This window comes from Drosophila simulans, chromosome X (genome assembly GCF_016746395.2).
Source record: "Drosophila simulans strain w501 chromosome X, Prin_Dsim_3.1, whole genome shotgun sequence".
Lineage (NCBI taxonomy): Eukaryota > Metazoa > Arthropoda > Insecta > Diptera > Drosophilidae > Drosophila > Drosophila simulans.
Window position 1 is genome coordinate 18,580,361 of NC_052525.2, and position 19,030 is coordinate 18,599,390.

General features: G+C 45.5%; 5 protein-coding genes and 1 pseudogene across 7 annotated transcripts; 3 read left to right on the forward strand and 3 right to left on the reverse strand.

Moving 5' to 3' along the window:
- The first annotated feature begins 213 nt into the window (after positions 1–213).
- Positions 214–6,459, forward strand: LOC120285274 (mechanosensory protein 2-like). 2 transcript variants are annotated; one of them, XM_039296734.2, is made up of 2 exons: positions 214–853; positions 890–1,189. In XM_039296734.2, exons 1-2 carry the CDS (start codon positions 461–463, stop codon positions 1,061–1,063), a joined length of 567 nt encoding a protein of 188 aa, XP_039152668.1. In that variant the 5' UTR covers positions 214–460; the 3' UTR covers positions 1,064–1,189. The 2 variants fall into 2 exon arrangements, with proteins under 2 accessions (XP_039152668.1, XP_039152667.1); XM_039296733.2 differs by lacking the exon at positions 890–1,189 and adding an exon at positions 6,153–6,459 and having other exon boundaries at positions 234–853.
- LOC120285272 lies at positions 1,082–2,605 on the forward strand (annotated as a pseudogene).
- On the reverse strand, positions 5,237–5,977 carry LOC27206569. The gene is made up of 2 exons (XM_016180776.3): positions 5,844–5,977; positions 5,237–5,778 (listed from the first exon to the last, which is right to left on the reverse strand). The coding sequence occupies exon 2, from the start codon at positions 5,734–5,736 to the stop codon at positions 5,338–5,340; it is 399 nt and encodes a 132-aa protein (XP_016039975.2). The 5' UTR covers positions 5,737–5,778; positions 5,844–5,977; the 3' UTR covers positions 5,237–5,337.
- On the forward strand, positions 6,375–7,633 carry LOC6740221 (cilia- and flagella-associated protein 251-like). Of its 2 annotated transcripts, none has more exons than XM_039296461.2 (2): positions 6,375–6,455; positions 6,520–7,633. In XM_039296461.2, exon 2 carries the CDS (start codon positions 6,539–6,541, stop codon positions 7,331–7,333), a length of 795 nt encoding a protein of 264 aa, XP_039152395.2. In that variant the 5' UTR covers positions 6,375–6,455; positions 6,520–6,538; the 3' UTR covers positions 7,334–7,633. The 2 variants fall into 2 exon arrangements, with proteins under 2 accessions (XP_039152395.2, XP_044779514.1); XM_044923579.1 differs by lacking the exon at positions 6,375–6,455 and having other exon boundaries at positions 6,534–6,757; positions 6,869–7,633.
- Positions 7,634–8,514: 881 nt separating this feature from the next.
- Positions 8,515–10,350, reverse strand: LOC6740222 (glycoprotein-N-acetylgalactosamine 3-beta-galactosyltransferase 1). The gene is made up of 4 exons (XM_002077067.4): positions 9,772–10,350; positions 9,381–9,489; positions 9,034–9,315; positions 8,515–8,888 (listed from the first exon to the last, which is right to left on the reverse strand). The coding sequence occupies exons 1-4, from the start codon at positions 10,314–10,316 to the stop codon at positions 8,703–8,705; spliced, it is 1,122 nt and encodes a 373-aa protein (XP_002077103.1). The 5' UTR covers positions 10,317–10,350; the 3' UTR covers positions 8,515–8,702.
- A 7,896-nt stretch (positions 10,351–18,246) lies between these two features.
- On the reverse strand, positions 18,247–18,817 carry LOC6726409. Its single transcript, XM_002107330.4, has 2 exons — positions 18,694–18,817; positions 18,247–18,638 (listed from the first exon to the last, which is right to left on the reverse strand). Exons 1-2 carry the CDS (start codon positions 18,778–18,780, stop codon positions 18,303–18,305), a joined length of 423 nt encoding a protein of 140 aa, XP_002107366.2. The 5' UTR covers positions 18,781–18,817; the 3' UTR covers positions 18,247–18,302.
- Between the last annotated feature and the right edge of the window lie 213 nt (positions 18,818–19,030).

Genomic DNA, 19,030 nt, shown 5'->3' on the forward strand with positions numbered 1-19,030 from the left:
GATTGCCATCGTAATCTCATATAATCGTCAATTCCTACGACATTCTAGTTGTATTAGCGCATATATATCACATCAGTCTATATAAGTTGCATTTGCCATTCGAATCGATGTTTTAATCGTAGGAATTTCTATTGACCTCCAAGATAAGGGGCTGATTGGTGTTTATCCGGAGCCTTTTTTGTTCGATAGCCCCATCATTTGTGTGGTGGCTGTTGTTTTTCACAGCTTTCTCTTTTTCAAGTTGTCACATAGTCCATCATCTGTTTTAGTTAATGATGAGTTGGTCCACGGAATCCGGACAAAGAAGGTACTTAGAGATACTAGGGTTTCTTCTTGGCCATCGAATTGGAGTGGCCTTATCCACGTTTTTCTTTCGCCTGAAATGTCCAGTTTCTAGATGAATATTTCATATTTATATTCCTAACATCTCTTTGCAGCGGAGAACGAGCCCAAGGGCTGCATGGAGTGGGTGGTCACCCTGTTCTCCGTGCTGATCTTCATCATCACATCGCCCATCGCCATCTTCATATGCTTCAAGGTGGTGGCGGAGTACGAGCGGGCGATCATCTTCCGGCTGGGCAGACTGAGCGGCGGAGCTCGTGGTCCCGGCATGTTCTTCATCCTGCCGTGCATCGATGAGTACCGCAAGGTGGACCTGCGCACGGTTACCTTCAATGTGCCGCAGCAGGAGATGCTGACGAAGGATTCCGTGACGGTCACCGTGGACGCGGTGGTCTACTATCGCATCAGTGATCCCCTTTACGCGGTCATCCAGGACGAGGACTACAGCATGTCCGCCACACCGCTCAAGGAGGCCTCCGACGTCATCTCCGCCAGTCCATCGGCCTTGCAGGTGGGTGTTGTCCTAGAAAAATCAACCGCACCACAGCTGCGCTACTTGCAAACCCTGAGCAGCATCTCCGCCGAGAAGATCTCCACCATCATCTTCCCTCTGCCCATGGAGCTGCTGACTCCGTACCTGGCCAAGTACGCCCACTTGATGGGACCGTCCGATAACTTAGTTTTAGACGCACATGCCGCTTGGCCAAAGACCAACCTATGATTTGAATCTAAGGATTGCCAGAGTTTGAAAATATAATGTCTTATTGCTTTTTAATAAACGTAATCCACACGAGTTGGCAGCACCTGCTATAGGAAACTTGTAATTTCGGCTGTCATTTTCATTTTACGATTGCACGTGAATTTATTTGGCTTACTTTTTAAAGAGAACTTTATTGCTAAACGATGTCGGAGAAAGAAAACATCCTCAACAACACCGCAGGTGGTTCCCCCGCGGAAGAGGACAAGCAGCAGGAGAAAGATCAGGAGAAGGAAAAGCAGGAAGAGCCGGCAAAGAAAAAATCTGAGGAGGACGGTTCTTCACCGCCACCAAAGCGCATGCGAGTCGACGATCCGGCCCGCGGAGAGCTGGCTCGGCTGTTCGTCGAGTTGGAGGTACAACAGGCAGAGCTGGAATTGAGCGCTAGTGGCTGCGACTCAGGGAATCTTGGTGGCGCTGGCGGCAGCAATTCCACTAAGACCCAACTGGAGTCCCAAGAGTTGGAAGTACAACAGGCAGAGCTGGAATTGAGCGCTAGTGGCTGCGACTCAGGGAATCTTGGTGGCGCTGGCGGCAGCAATTCCACAAAGACCCAACTGGAGTCCCAAGAGTTGGAAGTACAACAGGCAGAGCTGGAATTGAGCGCTAGTGGCTGCGACTCAGGGAATCTTGGTGGCGCTGGCGGCAGCAATTCCACTAAGACCCAACTGGAGTCCCAAGAGTTGGAAGTACAACAGGCAGAGCTGGAATTGAGCGCAAGTGGCTGCGACTCAGGGAATCTTGGTGGCGCTGGCGGCAGCAATTCCACTAAGACCCAACTGGAGTCCCAAGAGTTGGAAGTACAACAGGCAGAGCTGGAATTGAGCGCTAGTGGCTGCGACTCAGGGAATCTTGGTGGCGCTGGCGGCAACAATTTCAATAAGACCCAACTGGAGTCCCAAGAGAAAGAGCAGGATCAGGAAAAGGAGGAGGAGGAAGAAAAAGAGCAGCAGCAGGAAGAGCAGAAGGATGAAGAGCAGCAGGAGGACGAGATGGAGGAGGACGAGATGGCGGAGGACGAGATGGAGGAGGAAGAGCAGGAGGAGGAAGAGCAGGAGGATGAAGAGCAGGAAGAAGAAGAGGAGGAGGATGAAGAGCAGGAAGAAGACGAGCAGGAGGAGGATGAGCAGGAGGAGGGAGAGCCGACAAAGAAAAAACCCAAGGAGGCCGGTTCGACGCCGTCACCAAAGCACATGGGTGCCGCCTAGGAATGCTCGGTTGGTCCGCAGTACAGCTACATGTTTGGTGACACGGTTTACTTCATCGTCACCTGGAAGGGATCCCAGTAGGGGAAGCCGTGCCTGTTGAGCAGATCAAACATGTGCACGACAAGCTACTCATTGACTTCATTACGAGCTTGAAGCTACAGGACTAAAAAACTCCGAAGCCCAAAAATTTATAAAATAACTAGAGCGATCTCCCAGCCATCATTAAAATACTTTGAATCAGATCACAATATATAACTCAAATTACTTCTTTTTTTTTGTATTTGTCTTGTAACACAAAGCTTGCTTCAAAATAAAACTGAATTCGCTGGTATACAGTATATTTCTTATTGTTTGTAAGTAATTTAAATTATTTTATATTAATTAGTCATGGGGGAAACAATCAAAAAGCTTCTCACCAATTAGGGCCCAGGATCAGGCACCGAATATGTTGAATATAAACTAGCCAGTGAAATGTTAAGGCACGGACACATTTGTATAAGAGATGACAAAATATCAAATAAGATGTTGACAATGTTCCTTTCGATACAAACCACCCAGAATCCAGTGACCAGACGGTCAATTGTATTAATTACTGCTGCTTTTTAGGTATCAAAGTAAATGGAACAAAGTAAATGATTGGCCGACAGCGACATGGCTTCAAGATCCAAGTATTCGGTCATTAGAGGTACCTGGATGGCCAAAACCATAGATATTTATTCGGTAGCGACAAGTACAGATTCCCTGTAACTTGCCAATTAATAGTAGCTAGCAGAACCTTAAGTGCTTGAGCGAATTTCATCTTAGAATAAATTGTTTAAAGTAGTTGGAGTTATTCGGATTACTTATGCTGGAAAAGAAGAAGTGAACTGGGCCTCGTTTATAGAAGCACCCAATAATCCCTTTCCAGTACACTCAGATACTTAGTTGGAAGTATATAAAACAGGTATAACTTACAGATAACAACAAGAGAGAATGCTTAAGTCGAGTTCCCCGACTATCAGATACCCTTTACTCAGCTAGTGTGAATGCGAACGCGAAACTTCATCATTTTCCTGGGATATCGATCGATATTGGGGAATAAAATAAGAAAAATTTAAGAATTGTTCAAAAGTGTGGGCTTTTTCTTTTTTTTTCATTTATTTATTTTTAAATTTATTAATTGGAATTAAACAAGCTTACTGCTACCTATGTGGCAGCTTTTCCAGATTTTACATAAAATAGGCATAGGCATACCAATATATACATACATTACTTTACGAAAAGTGTGGCCGTGGTAGTTTTGGGCGTTTTTTTGGTGGCCACAGCGTTTTTGGTATACAGATACTTTAAATTCGCAAGACAAACAATAAAACGAAGAAAAATCTAAACAATTTTCAAAAGTGTGGTCGTGACAGTTTTGTGCGGTTTGTGGGCGTTAGAGTGGGCGTGACAACATGGGTCAACAAAGTTGCGCTGCGTCTTTGCCTCTAGAATCTGTATGCTGAATCTCAGCCTTCTAGCATTTATAGTTCCCAAGATCTCGACGTTCATACGAAGAGTCGGACATGTCCAAATCGATTCTGATCAAAAATATATAGCTTCCTTCTGCCTGTTACATACGTTTCAACGAAGCTAGCATACCCTTTTACTATACAAGTAATGGGTATAACAGGAGAGAAGGAAGGACATACATATAATAAATAGCAAATTGCCTCCTTTTAGCAACGTTCGACTCTTCAGTACGAAAATTCTAAGCCTGAAATGGTTAACTACTTAAGGATATTTTTTTAAAGTATAACTATAAGTCTACTTTCATTTTGGAAACTAACTTGTAATTTTTAGGTACTTCCCCATTGAACACATCCGACTGATTCGAACCTTAAACCATAAGCCTAGTGGGTAGCCAAAATGCGTCCGATTTCAAAGTTAAACCGCTGTGCTCCGGTCCCCAGCCACTGTGTGGGAAGTGGAGGTGGTGGATGCCGCAGGTCCAGGACCCGATCCTGCCAACCAATGAGCCACAAGCGAGACAGACAGCCTGCCGCAGGGCAGCCAGGGGGCGTGGCAGGTGGACAGGCATCGGCGAGGGGAGTCGGGGAATAGGAGGCGTTGGCAGACAGTTGAAATTGCAAATTATGCTTATGGGAGGAACAGGGTGCGAAGGGTAGGAGACGGAGGAGCCACTGAATCGGCGGCGGGGAGTCCACTGTCTGCGCTCTAATTATGCAAACTACCTGCTGTTACTCAATTAATCTTGATTACGTTTGTGTTATCCAAATACAATTATTTTGGTATTAATTACAGTGGCCAGGAGCCACCAACCACCAGCCACCAGCCACTGGGCGAAATGGCAAGACCAGGCGGAGGACCACTTTTACGAGCGGAAATTGTCTGGGTCGCCGGGTGAAGCAATGTGGAGCACCGCCCATCGCCAGATTGCCTTGCAAAATGCACACCACGCATTACGGCAAGTGTTTTGGTCCAATTTTTGTCGGCATTTTAGGGAAAATTCGCATTTCCATTCTGATTTCCATCCTGATTCCACTGCCATTCGTATGCGATTCGCATTTGACGCGGCTCTGCCGACTTTTCCAAGAAGCACAAAATGTCGTCCGGTAGGTGGTCTAATTTCCTAATTAGCCCAGGGAACTAACTATTGGAATGCCAGTGTTTCACCCAAATTTTTTGGGGTGAGCCGGAGGGAGCGATGGCCTTAATTACCTGCCTGCGAGAATGAGACTTAAGTGCTCTGAAGTGGACTTATGGGATAAGCCAATGAATAATTCTAATACTGACCCACTGAACAGAAGAGGCTCCTCAGACGGCTCCTCCAGCAGTTAATAAATTGAAAGGCACCAGCTTTAGACCAAATTTGAGCCCAGGATACCCCAAATACGATCAAAACTAGCTGAATCTCCAAGTAATATAGTATGAATATAGTGATGAATCTTGTTCTATAGAGCAAGGCGAGTGTTTGCATGTTTTATTTATACAGGTGCAAAGGGAGTAGCCAATCCTATATTCAGCAGTTAAATTTACAAAGTAGCTTTCTTATTCGTGGTAGTCTATAATAGATTCGGAGTACAGGTGTGCACGATGCGCCGCGAGGCCCATGATCATTCTCCTCACATCTCTGCGCTTCAACTTGGGTGCCCTACGGAAGGGGATCATGGTGGACACTACCCCGAGTTTCTTCTTCTTCAGGAGAGGTTCTGGTATCTCCAGCATCATGATCGTTCTTTCCAACAATTTTACCAACTGTACGTTGATGACCTCCACGATCTGTGCCGCAGAGTCCCTCCTCTCCTCTAGGTTTAGAGATTCGGGATCATTGGGCGCTTTGGGCGCTTTGGGTACCACTGCCGCAGGCGGTGGGTCTTCCTTCGAAACAGATTGGCCCTCGAGGCCCTTTTCCTCTCCGGCAATGTCGGCTTCACTCGGGGTAGCCATTTTAGAGAGTGTGTCGGACTGAGTCTTCCCTTTAGGCGTTTCCTTAGTATTCAATATACCCAGCAGATTGTTAGGAAAAAATGTAAATTAATTTTGCAATAGCTCACTTAACACGTGTAGAAGGAGTAAGGTCTTGTTCGGTGAGAGATTGATGATAAAGTGAAAATCATTCAACGAACAGCTGATTAACTGGATCTAAAAGTCTGGGCATACTTAGATACCAAATAATGTGCCCGCTTGTGTAAAAAAATTCGAATAGGACCTGAGCTTTTGCAAAAAACACTTGATTGAACTCAAAACCATGCTAAAATAATTTCAAAAATTACAAGTATTCTTTTATTAATAATATTCTTTATGATCATTTTTAATTCCAATAAAAAAAGAATGATTACCATTCGAATTCCCTGTCACCACAGCTGCGCTACTTGCAAACCCTGAGCAGCATCTCCGCCGAGAAGAACTCCACCATCATCTTCCCTCTGCCCATGGAGCTGCTGACTCCGTACCTGGCCAAGTACGCCCACTTGATGGGACCGCCACCAGAACTTAAGCAATCGCCGGAGAAGTCCGATAACTTAGTTTTAGACGCACATGCCGCTTGGCCAAAGACCAACCTATGATTTGAATCTAAGGATTGCCAGAGTTTGAAAATATAATGTCTTATTGCTTTTTAATAAACGTAATCCACACGAGTTGGCAGCACCTGCTATAGGAAACTTGTAATTTCGGCTGTCATTTTCATTTTACGATTGCACGTGAATTTATTTGGCTTACTTTTTCAAGAGAACTTTATTGCTAAACGATGTCGGAGAAAGAAAACATCCTCAACAACACCGCAGGTGGTTCCCCCGCGGAAGAGGACAAGCAGCAGGAGAAAGATCAGGAGAAGGACAAGCAGGAAGAGCCGGCAAAGAAAAAATCTGAGGAGGCCGGTTCTTCACCGCCACCAAAGCGCATGCGAGTCGACGATCCGGCCCGCGGAGAGCTGGCTCGGCTGTTCGTCGAGTTGGAGGTACAACAGGCAGAGCTGGAATTGAGCGCTAGTGGCTGCGACTCAGAGAATCTTGGTGGCGCTGGCGGCAACAATTCCACTAAGACCCAACTGGAGTCCCAAGAGTTGGTTGTACAACAGGCAGAGCTGGAATTGAGCGCTAGTGGCTGCGACTCAGGGAATCTTGGTGGCGCTGGCGGCAGCAATTCCACTAAGACCCAAGTGGAGTCCCAAGAGTTGGATGTACAACAGGCAGAGCTGGAAATGAGCGCTAGTGGCTGCGACTCAGGGAATCTTGGTGGCGCTGGCGGTACCAATTCCAATAAGACCCAACTGGAGTCCCAAGAGAAAGAGCAGGATCAGGAAAAGGAGGAGGAGGAAGAAAAAGAGCAGAAGGATGAAGAGCAGCAGGAGGACGAGATGGAGGAGGACGAGATGGAGGAGGAAGAGGAGGAGGATGAAGAGCAGGAAGAAGAAGAGGAGGAGGATGAAGAGCAGGAAGAAGACGAGCAGGAGGAGGATGAGCAGGAGGAGGGAGAGCCGACAAAGAAAAAACCCAAGGAGGCCGGTTCGACGCCGTCACCAAAGCACATGGGTGCCGCCTAGGAATGCTCGGTTGGTCCGCTGTACAGCTACATGTTTGGTGACACGGTTTACTTCATCGTCACCTGGAAGGGATCCCAGTAGGGGAAGCCGTGCCTGTTGAGCAGATCAAACATGTGCACGACAAGCTACTCATTGACTTCATTACGAGCTTGAAGTTACAGGACTAAAAAACTCCGAAGCCCAAAAATTTATAAAATAACTAGAGCGATCTCCCAGCCATCATTAAAATACTTTGAATCAGATCACAATATATAACTCAAATTACTTCTTTTTTTTTTTGTATTTATCTTGTAACACAAAGCTTGCTTCAAAATAAAACTGAATTCGCTGGTATACAGTATATTTCTTATTGTTTGTAAGTAATTTAAATTATTTTATATTAATTAGTCATGGGGGAAACAATCAAAAAGCCCTTCACCAATTAGGGCCCAGGATCAGGCACCGAATATATTGAATATAAACTAGCCACCTGAGCTTTTGCAAAAAACACTTGATTGAACTCAATACCATGCTAAAATAATTTCAAAAATTACAAGCATTCTTTTATTAATAATATTCTTTATGATCATTTTTAATTCCAATATAAAAAGTTAAGCCATTCGATTTTGCGAATCGAGTGTTTTATGTAATAGTATCCATATATTTAGTGTCATCAGTAGTAAAATCACTCTTATGATCATTTGTCTTAAAATAAAAATAGATACTATACCAATAACAAATATGTACTGGCATCTCGTTTTCTAGATCTAGTGCTGCACAATGCCATTAAAAAGTGTTACCAGGGCTTGAAAAAAGTTGCGGTTAGTTAAGCCACTTAACGCCACGTTGCCATTGTTGATAGTTGAAAACTGTACAAGAAGTACAGTCATTTAATAGTCATTTAGAGAAAAATGTTATATTATGGCATTATCAGAGTTCAATGCATTAAGCTGGCAACTCTAATTTGTACCATTCAACAGATCAGAGATTGCAGTCAATTCGTAAGTACCCTTACAATTTGAATAGTGCAGACATACCATTATAGTTGCGACCAATTTGGTTTTATAGATATGCAATTTTTTGAAATCCTCATTGGAAATCAAGAGTAAAGGTCCACCCAGTAGCCCTCCATTGTCCTTTTGATGCCTTCGTGTGGCCCGTCTGCCACGAGCTGCTCAATAATAAATACATGAATGGATAAACTAGGACGTGGATCGGGCAAGGACGAGGAGTCGCAACAGGACATCATCTGGCAGCCTTGGCACGTTCGCCTTGTGCCCATAATATATTAAATATACGATAAGCACGCAGAAAAAAAAGGATGGTAAAGATGGGGATATGGACTTGAGATTGCTGCTGCTGGACTGGCAGAAGGGCTAGCGGCTCCTGCCTAGGACACCGGATTGTCGCTCTCGGGGATGACCAGCTCCTCCTCCCGGATCTTCTTGGGCAGCCGTTCCGCCACCTGCGTCCTTCCGGAGCGCTGGAACTGGTAGTTGAAGTAGTCATACACGTACAGCTGCTTGCTGTTCACATAGTGGAAGGCCACCGGGTACTCCGACAGGCAGTCCATGCACTGCAAGGATACGGAGATAGTTTCAAGATGATTACCGTCGACTAGATATGAGTGCTTGGCAAAATAAGACGTTGTCTTTGTGACACTTGAGCTTATTTTGCTGGATACATACATATATTAACTTGCTAAATGCATCCAAACTCACCGATCTCGGATTGTAGTAGGCGTACTTGTACAACCAGAAGTCCATGCCGACGTTGCCCGAAAGAAGGGCTGAATAAGGAGCTATGGGATAGAAGCGGTTGCGCAGCTGCTCGTCCCTGGAATCACCCGCCTTCACGCCCAGATTGAACAGGCACTTGCCCATCTCGACGTCCTCGGCGTGATCGTCCTCCTGGCGGCACTTGGTGGTGTCGTTAAGGCCCTCGGCGAAGATCCTAAGAGCCTCGCGGCTTAGCACGTAGCCACTGCCGCCGGACATGTATGACTATTGAATCGGATTCATATTCACTGGGCTTGTAATGTAATCCGAACCGCAGAAGCTAGCCTCACCTCGTTCTTCTGGTGAGTGCCGACCATCTTGTAATTAAACCCAAAATAAATAGGTGTCTCCGGAGAATACGGGTAGAGCATGTAGCGCAGATTTTCCAAAAAGAGGTAGCTATTGATAGGAGCAGATTGAAAGTTCAGTCAAGCAATGCTATCTTTTCTTTATCGGTTCCTAATTATTCTTCATTTAACTTCTGGCTGTGGCCATAATTTTGAGATACCATCAGTAGTTACACCACAAACGTAAAACAGAATGATAAAAATGTGCACAAAATACATACATATATGTATGAACGTGCATCTGTGGTGACGGGAACAACCATCCGTCCACCTATCAATTCCTGGAATAAAATGGCACTCTTTCCCTATTTTAGAATCTGAAGCTTTTACATACGTGTCGTCGTCCGCCTTTATGAACCAATCCGCCTCGTGGCGCATCTGCTCGTGGATGTGGACAAAGGCCTCTTTGGTCTTGCCCCACAGCACCTCGTATCGGTCCGGCTTGGTCAGCACAACGGTGGGCAGCTCGTCGTCCGGCTCTGAGGTCATGAAGTAGATCTTGTTGCAGCGCTTGCCCCAGGTTCGCAAAACGTGAATGGCCCGGGTCTTGTGGTATTTGGGTGTGGTGAGCACCCAGCACAGGACTCTCACCTCCCGATGCATCTTCTCGGCCAGGGTTTCGTTGCGCAGCCCAGACTCCATGTAGTCAACGGAGCTAGTGCCTCTGGGCAGTGGCAGTGTGCCGGCGGTGAGCACCATTACATCCCAGTAGGCATACAGCCCGATCACCGTGGTGCTCACCAGCAGGATCAGCAGGACCAGGCGATCGGTGGATATGCGCTGGGCGGAGCGGTACTTTCCGTTCGCCAATCCGTTGGAGCTGGAATGGAAGCCCGGATAAGTCGACGGGTTTTCCAGTGTGATATATTCCCCGGCCATTGAAACACTGACTTGCGGCGTCGTGAGCACTGTCTATACCAATCGAAAAGGGTCTTATCGCCGGGAAACTGCGGCCCAGATTAGACAAGGTGGCCACCAGAACCAATACCTAGACGAGCAGGTGCGCTCCATTAGTCTTATCACTAGGCTGACAGAGAGGGGAGCAAGATGCACAGAACAGGGCTAAAGTGAGTGAGTGGAAGTTGCACCAAAACTCTAGAAATAGAAGGGCAATACACTAATTGCTATGGTTTCTCTACATGATTGGAAATACTTCTTTTAAAAAACATATGCTTGCAGATATAAATTCCGTTTCCGTTAGTGGTCCCAACTAATTGCTCGCCAGCTTGATGGAAAATAGCTCGGATTGTACCAAGAAATTTGTTTAAATTTCGCTCAGCATAGTTCATTAATCAAAACACTTTGGACAAACAAACACACAGAGCAACAAGCACCTCGAAAGTAAAAATATAGAAATAATAAAAAAGGTTGTTCCGAGGGGTTGGGGTGGGTGAACGCAAAACCCGAAAACAGTTGAAGTTGAGAGAATCTTTCAATTAATCATGAGCGACATGTGGTCGTCGCTGGACGCTTTGCAGTGGCGGTGCCAGGGGGAGGGGGCTAAGGGGTGGGCGTGGCACGCTGGCAAGGACCGCCAGCAGCGCGGGAAAAATAATATAGCGCATACGCCCTGTGGGGCACTCCAGCACTCCGGCACTCGGATGCTCGCGTGCAAACAAATGGCTGCCATAATAGCGACGAGGCGGCATCCTGGTCGCATCCTGGTCGCATCCTGGACGCATCCTACACCCCGTGCCCCAATCCATCCAATCCGCCTGTGCTGGCAAACAAATTCCCATTAATAAAATAAAATGCAGCCAGCGGCGGCGAGGAGTAGCGGCTAAGAATGAAAACTATTTGGCATTGTGGGCGTGTGACCCCGCTGCGATTTGCCAGCCACCAGCGAGCAGGAACCAGCTAGCGTTTCCCATTGCCCATTGCCCAAACAAATACAAATTTTTCCAATAAAAGCGGCGGCTTTGCTCGCGCATTTTTTCTCTTCGAATGTCAAAATTAGTTTTGGCCAGGGCAAACAGTTCAGCATGAAATGCAAATAGGAGTGGGTGCCAAGTGGGCCTGATAAATGCCTTTGACCTTTCCGATGACGTGACCCACATGGTGCCACCGACCAGGGGCGGTGGTCAGGGGTGGGAACTCCATTACTTCGCCGGTACAACTTACTTTAAATGTATGTAGGAACCACTTAACGCGCTCTCCCATTGTTTAATGTTGGTTCAACTATTTTGGCCCCCCAACTTCGGTGGCAATTCAATTTAAAGGACAAAGGAAGCTGGATCCAGTCTCCTGACCTATCCCCTTTCCCATTTCCTCCGCCCTTTCAATCCCTTCTTTTCGGCCGACACTGGACTCACAATCAACAGTTCCTTTCCATCTGGTTCCCGCAGCCTCAATACAATAAAAACCCAGCCAACCAGGCAGTCCTGCGATGGTCGGTCGGTCGGTCGGTTGGTTGGTCAACTGCAAACTGGGCAAATCACAAAAATAAACCAAAGTCAAATGTATAACTGCAGATTTTTTGTAATAATGTTAGCTTTTGGATTTTACAAGCGCGCCAAGGCAAACGCCATTTGTCTCGCTGCCTGAATGTACTTCTCCCCGTCTCATTCGCTCCGTTCCATCTCTTTCTTTCGTTACATTTTTTTTTTTTTTTTTTGCTCGTTCTGTATGTAAATATGAGTGTGTGCTTGAGCAGCATTGTTTGCCATGGAGATGACCGCGTGAAAAGATTCATCTGGGATAAATTGAAGTGTTCAAACAAGTGAAATAGCACGTTTTTGAAAAACACTGCATACTTTTAGGCGCATAGGTTATGTTTGACCATAAACGATGCCACAAACACGAGTTGTACAACAAATAAATTATGTTTATTAAGAAAAACGAATGATAATAATAGATGAGATGCATACATAGTTATTTTGTGAAATCAATCTAAAATTTTATAAAATCCAGATCGCTCGTTCTCTCTCACTCCCACCACCACTACCAATGCATGTGTCTGCTCCACACTCACACACACACACGCAGTGAGACATCAAACGTGCAAACATTTGCCATATTTTTGTAATCAAAGTAAACAATCCACTTAACCCAACACGGACATGCAAAACGACTGGCAGCTGGCTATCCACCCGTCCCGCTCGGAACCTCTACCCATCTCACTTCCGCCACGGGGAAACGTCTTTCGCAATTTCGATTCGATTTTTTTTTTTTTTTTTGTGGGTTTGGAGGCCAACGACACCAGTGCTGCACTCCACCCACTTAACCCACTCAACTGGGTGGCTCTGCGAACCACACTCATATTTTGTGCTATTTTGGAACTTAACTGAATAAAGAAGAACTAATAAGCACTATTATTATTCATATTGTTTTCTAGAATTTAATAAATCCTTTTGCCATCTGTGCAAATAGTTTTTAAGTAAATATTACTACTTTAGACAAAGTTGAGGTGGATATGGTAAATTAATTTCATCATAACAAATAAGTTCCATCTTATTGCATAGCCTAATATATATATTAGTTCCTGGAAACATATTTTCTCATAGAGAACGAATGAAATATATATTAAATACCATCCCATATTGTATGTATTATAATTTTTAAGATGATTTTTTCGCGTGCATCCACTGCTCGTTCATATATCGCTGTCGGCATCCGTTTGTTGCTATTGTCACTACTGAATTCCAGCAGTTTTTTGGCCCCACATTCCACTGGGATGGAGCGAGGAGCAGCCGACTCCTGGACACGTGATGCCTTTCGATGTCTTGGCTCGTTTTTTATGCAAACAGCATTTGAATTTGAAATGAAAACGCTGACGGGCGCCGCCAATGCCAATGCACATGGAACTGGGGCTCCGGATCCGGTGGCCGGGACTTGGGACCTGGGACCTGCGAACTGCCCGGATCCGGGAGCTGGTCCTCCGCCTCCATCCTGCTGTTGAAGTCCTTCGCTGCAGGGGGGAGGCCAATGCCATTGCATACTTGTGAGCGCCGTGCGGTTACTTTTAGCTTACTGATATGACAACGGTCCACCCAAAACACACGTAAGGAAGTAGGGTGGCTCATATTATGAGAAATACGCTTTGCATAGCTAAACATTGCACATCCATCAGGCAGTGTCAAAAAGTATGCAGCAATATATTTCATAAGCATGATAAGGATTAGATCTAGATGGCCAAATAGAACACCTTTTTCATTGATTTTACATATATTTTCTGTACGTTTTTGTGCGCTTCTTTGAATCGCCTGAATTGCGAGCAATTGAGCCACCCTTCCTTCCGTGGGCGCATTGTGTCCATTGGCATTTTGCTGGCAAACACAAGAGTCATGGCCGGGGTGGATGGCGTTCCAAGGGGGTTGGGCAAATAGTTTTTACTGCACACACAAACACAAAACGCAATGACAAAAAAGGGCATAAAAAGCAGCGCCGCCAACTTTGTTATTACATTTTTATACCGGCCACACTCACACACACTCACACATGGGCAAACCGTTTTTATTGGCATAAAGAAGCAAGTGGAACACCTGTTCCAAGCTCCACCGACATCCCGCTGTCGCGGATTCATTTGCATTTGCATTATTTCCCTGTTTGCTCGGCAACCCTTTTGCCCATTTTTCTCTACTTTCCCCCACTTTCCACCCGCCTGCGGACCAGACTTTTATTATTTTTGGTTAGTTTTGCTGCATTACAAAATGTGTTGACATGTTATGATTTCGATTTTAATTTCAGCAGCTGCAGGCGGAACAAAAAGGACACTCTGGCTGCGGATGTTGCAGCGTCGAACATTCACCAAAGTCAAGAATCAGAACTGAAGCCGGAGCTCAGCTGGGATTTGGAGCACATTGGAGTTCGGTCCAAACGGGAAGAACATTGCTAAACTGGCAATGAGTTAACGAAAGTTCAGGATTAACCCATGGAATGGCAGGTATGGCTTACCATATTCTTATGATGGCGTTCCTTTCCCTTTCCGGTTTGCACATCAAGTGCCATAATTTTGTTATTATCTCAACGGCAGCCATCAATTTCAGCGGCACTTTCGCTCGCCTCGTTAAATTGCGTTAGCAGAGCTTAGGATATTATGATTACCCATCGAAGGGCTCCGAGCTCGTCATTATCGGTAACAAGTACCCAAACAGATCGATTACCGGATCCCCCGTTCGATGTTTGCTCCACAGGCAAAAGGACACGGTAAACAACTTAACGCAAGGATATGCCAGCTGCATTGGAGTCTCGATTACTTATATATATATATTATTACTACTATTATTTTGCAGATGCCCCGAGTTCAGTTTGCCTGAAAAGCCACTTGGCAGTTCACTTAGCGTATTGATTTCATTCCATGTATATTCAGCTCTCGACGTCCTTAGACATTAATTACGAGAGGGATTACTTATCAAATGCATTATCCTTTGGCCAGTAGCCCTGCACTTTTGAATCTGAATCTGAAGATGATAAGCTCGACTATTTAATCCTTGTTGTAATTTTTGTGTGACTCCTGGCCGAATTTGTTTACTGCTCCGCTCGTCATTGTTGTTCAAGCCATCACCTTCAGATCCCGCTTGGTGGTGAGTCATCTTTCAGCTGATCCCTCTGTCATTTGTCAGCTGGTTGCCTTGGCTTTTAATTAAATATGTTGCCAGGATTTCAGCCACATCCTCGGGAGCTGGCTCACAAGTGTCTGAAGACTGTGACAGGACATGGACATAGTTGGGCCTCCTCCGCTCCACGCTCGCCACCGGACGGCACAAAAGTTGTCACTCGGGTGTCAGCCGGGGAGGATAAATAAATAAGCTGTGGGCCAGCGCGTTAGGCAAGTTGTGCTGTTATCCTTGCAGCTCCTGCCACTGCCACAGCTCCTATACTCCACATATTTATGCCTTCGCCATTGTCCTGTTGTTGTCACGCGAGCCGGGCGCGCATTTCCAATAATAATCTCTTGTCCCGGGCATAAATGTCGCATTAAAATGTCACGCACTTGTGGCTTAATCACGCCAAAGGATAACGGCATGCCCACTGCCCCTAGATAACACTGAAAAAAACAAAATTGCTTAACACTAAAAAATCCAATTTGCTTACAAATATTTATATTTCTTTCTTTAGAAAGACATCTAAAGTTGCCCACCAAACTGTCTAGGATATCAGCATTAGTCCGGTAAAGTTTGCTATAAAAAACATATGATTACATGATTCCGTCACTGAATTAAGGATAATAAGGATATTTTCTTGAATGCCAAGGATGTCGATTTTATTATATTGGAAAATAAGATTTAAAATTATGCTGAAATGCAATAGTTGCCTATTTCGCTGTTGCCCAATGTTCGTATGCCCTTTCAGCCGCCTTTCAAAACATCCTTCAACATTATCCAACACTTTTTCTTCAGGTGCAGGACCTTAGGACGAAATGTGGAACACCAGAGGAGCGCTCTGACAACAGCACTTGAGTTGTCCGCGTCTCCCCGCGCCACCAATCTCCTCCTCGTCGGCCCGCTGCTGTTATCTCAGCTTGGACTTGGTCCAAGGACACTGGATCCGCAGGACTCCGGACTGGCAGACGGAGTCGTTTGGTTTGAGCACTGCGGTTCGTAGGCATTACTTGTTTGCGGTTTTTATTATATCATGCTCGTGTCAAACGGGCTCAGCATTGTCACATCCTTAGCCGCTGCTGACGATGATGATGCTGCTGCTCTGCCAGCTCAGCGTCCTGTCATTCCAGCTCTCACCCATGGCCGCCACCCCCATCCGCATCCACATCGGCTCCGCCCGCTCTTCAATGCCCAATCCCCAATCCCCATCTAAGTCGCACGGCTCGCTCTTGTCCTTCATCTCAAGCTGCCAGTTATTACACATTGCCAGCGTCTTAATGTCGGGATTCTCGGACGGGGACTTCAAGCAGCATTTTCTGGTGATGGGGCAGTTGGAGCCGGGCAGCTCCACCCGAGTGCTGCGCCCAAACTCGCCAACAGGTGGCGGGCCTCGCTCAAGTGGCTGTGTGGAAAGCGATGGGCTGGGGGATGCCGAAAATGCCGAGCGCCTTTGGTTTAAGCGAGATGAGATGTCCTTTGGGCTCTGGCATACCATTCGAATGCTCTTGTAATCTATGCACTTCCTTGCATCAAAGTACTTTGAAAATTGCTGATTGTAAATCGCATTTAAATGAATTTAAATTAGCCTCGTATCTTTTCGGCTCATTAAGGCTTTCGAAAATTAGTTTCAAGCAAAGCTAATATTTAGATACGAAATAAAATGAGTCATTAGAAAAGCTGCCTATGAGTCCAAGTTGTCAACTGTAGTTGCAGCTGGCGAGTCCTTTGATTTAGCCAGAAGAATTAAGAATTTTTTTCAAAATCGTCAGGATTTCTCGAGAGTATTGCAGCTTCGTTTTTGGCCAGGCCGGCAGATGTGAGTCACTTAGGCTGGCTGCAATTGGCAGCAGTGGGCAACATTTTATAAGTTAAGGCACGTTCCAGTGGTTAGGTCCACTCAACGGCCTGGTCTGGCCAGGACCGCAGGACGAGAGGGTACTGTGGTCAGGAGTGAACTGCAGTCGACTGTCGCCGCAATGAGAACGCAAAGTTTATTTGCTGAGCCCGGGCTAAAAAAAGGCCAACCATGACCATGACCATAACCGAACCGAATCCGAATCCTAGTCCGAATCCGCAACCCCGCTTTCTCTTCGGCGCTGCACGTCAGGAATTGAATTATGGAGAGAAGAGAATGCAAAGGACGCTTTCTGCGGGCTAATTCGATTAGACAGCTACAAATGCTGATTCAATTTGCATTGTCAATTAAATCGCTATCCTGGTTGCACTGGCACCCATAATTGCATTACAGCATATTTGCCTGTCATCAACATGTTTTGCCCACAAATTTTCCACTGACTTCAGCACTTTGCGCAACGCCCCCTTTTTCCTTTTCCGGCTGGTCAAAATAACTCCTAATTTGGGTGGGCCGTTGCTTATTGCCAACTTATAAGCAGTATAACCAGTAACCAGTAACTCGGCGGCTTTCTTGATGATTGGCTAGCAAAAAGTTTTTGTGGCAGCCGCAATGTCGCCCAAGGAGTTCGTGTGCCATGTCCTGCGTCCTGCGTCCTGCGTCTTTCGTCCCCAGTCCTTCGTCCTGTGTACTATGTACTGTGTCCTTTGCACTCGACTGCGCTGAGTCGAGTTAATGAAAGGCCAAGTCAAATGCCTCACTGATTGCATTGACATCCTTCTGGCCCTTTTTGGCCCTTTTGGCCCTCTTGGCCCAAAATGTATTTGGCCAAACTTTACGTATGATTTGCTGGGAAAATTGAAATTTGCCCTGCATCCTGTGGGGTCGACTGGGATTCATTATAACGTCCACACATCCGCCCCATCGAGTCGGTTCTGCAGTCCACAGTCTGCGATTTGCATTTCAATTATGTTCAAATTGCATCTTCTATATCTGCCATTTCAAATATTATTCAAGCAGGGGGTACATTTTGTGTTTGGCTTCCCAGTCCATCCATATATGTACATATACATACATATTTGGTCAGCAAACTTAAATTTTCGGATATTTATTTGGCCACGTTTCTTGCGCATTTTCTGAAAATAAAGACTCTGATTGACTTATTATTGCATTATTTCCACCAGTTCAACGTTACTTCGGATAAAACAAATCAATCAAAAAAGCAGTCGAGTTTGAAACAATGAATGTCTACTATTTTGCTCTAATACAATTATTAATCAGTGTATACAAATAATAATGAAAATCACACTTATACTAAGCACAATCGTGTGTAATTGCCATCACAGGGCGTTTGATCTGATTAGGAAACTCGACAATAAACTGTGATGAAGCCCATTGTGTCCGTCATGTGTGTATGTATGTTTTAATGTATATATACTTTATTTTCATTTTTTTTTTTTGTTAATTGGTAAATTACGAGGCGATAGTTCCGCTCTGCTTGCCCTTAAAATAACACTGTAGAATCAGGTATGGATAGTCGCACGTGTCCAGATTGGTGACGCCATCGAACTGCTGCTTGCACTGGGACAAAATCACAAGGTCCTCTTCCGATCCTCGCTTTCCCACCTTCTGCAGATCGATTTTGCCATCGTCGCCGAAATAATCCTGGATCAGACACCTGCTGTAGCACTTAACGGCCACTGGAACCTCCGCAACGGGAGTGGATGGAGCCACTGCCTCCACTTGGGCACTGGTCAGGTTGTGGTGCTTCAGGCAACCCTCTGCGCTAACGTGGCCAGCTGACTGCCACTGGAATATATGGTATTGGTAGACGAACTCACAACACTTTTCGCTCAGAACTGACCATAGTTATCAAGCAAGTCCATAGAACAACGATGCTGCACACAACCTTCATGGCGGAAATCTGTTTCCCAACTAACAATGACCGCATTATCACCGCTCTATATAACCCATCGATTTTCTAATTCAGCTAAAAAGTAGACAGGAGATTTTAATTAAATAATTGGAGGCTACTTTACAACCGCCACACACCAACAAATAAAGTCTATAATTTCAATTTTAGGCGCAGTTCTCGATTATGAGGTACACATGTCGTATGCGCAATGTCTGCATTGCAATGGCCAATAGTAAATTACCAACTTGGTTTTCTCCATATTTATTTAGATAGAAAACATACAATT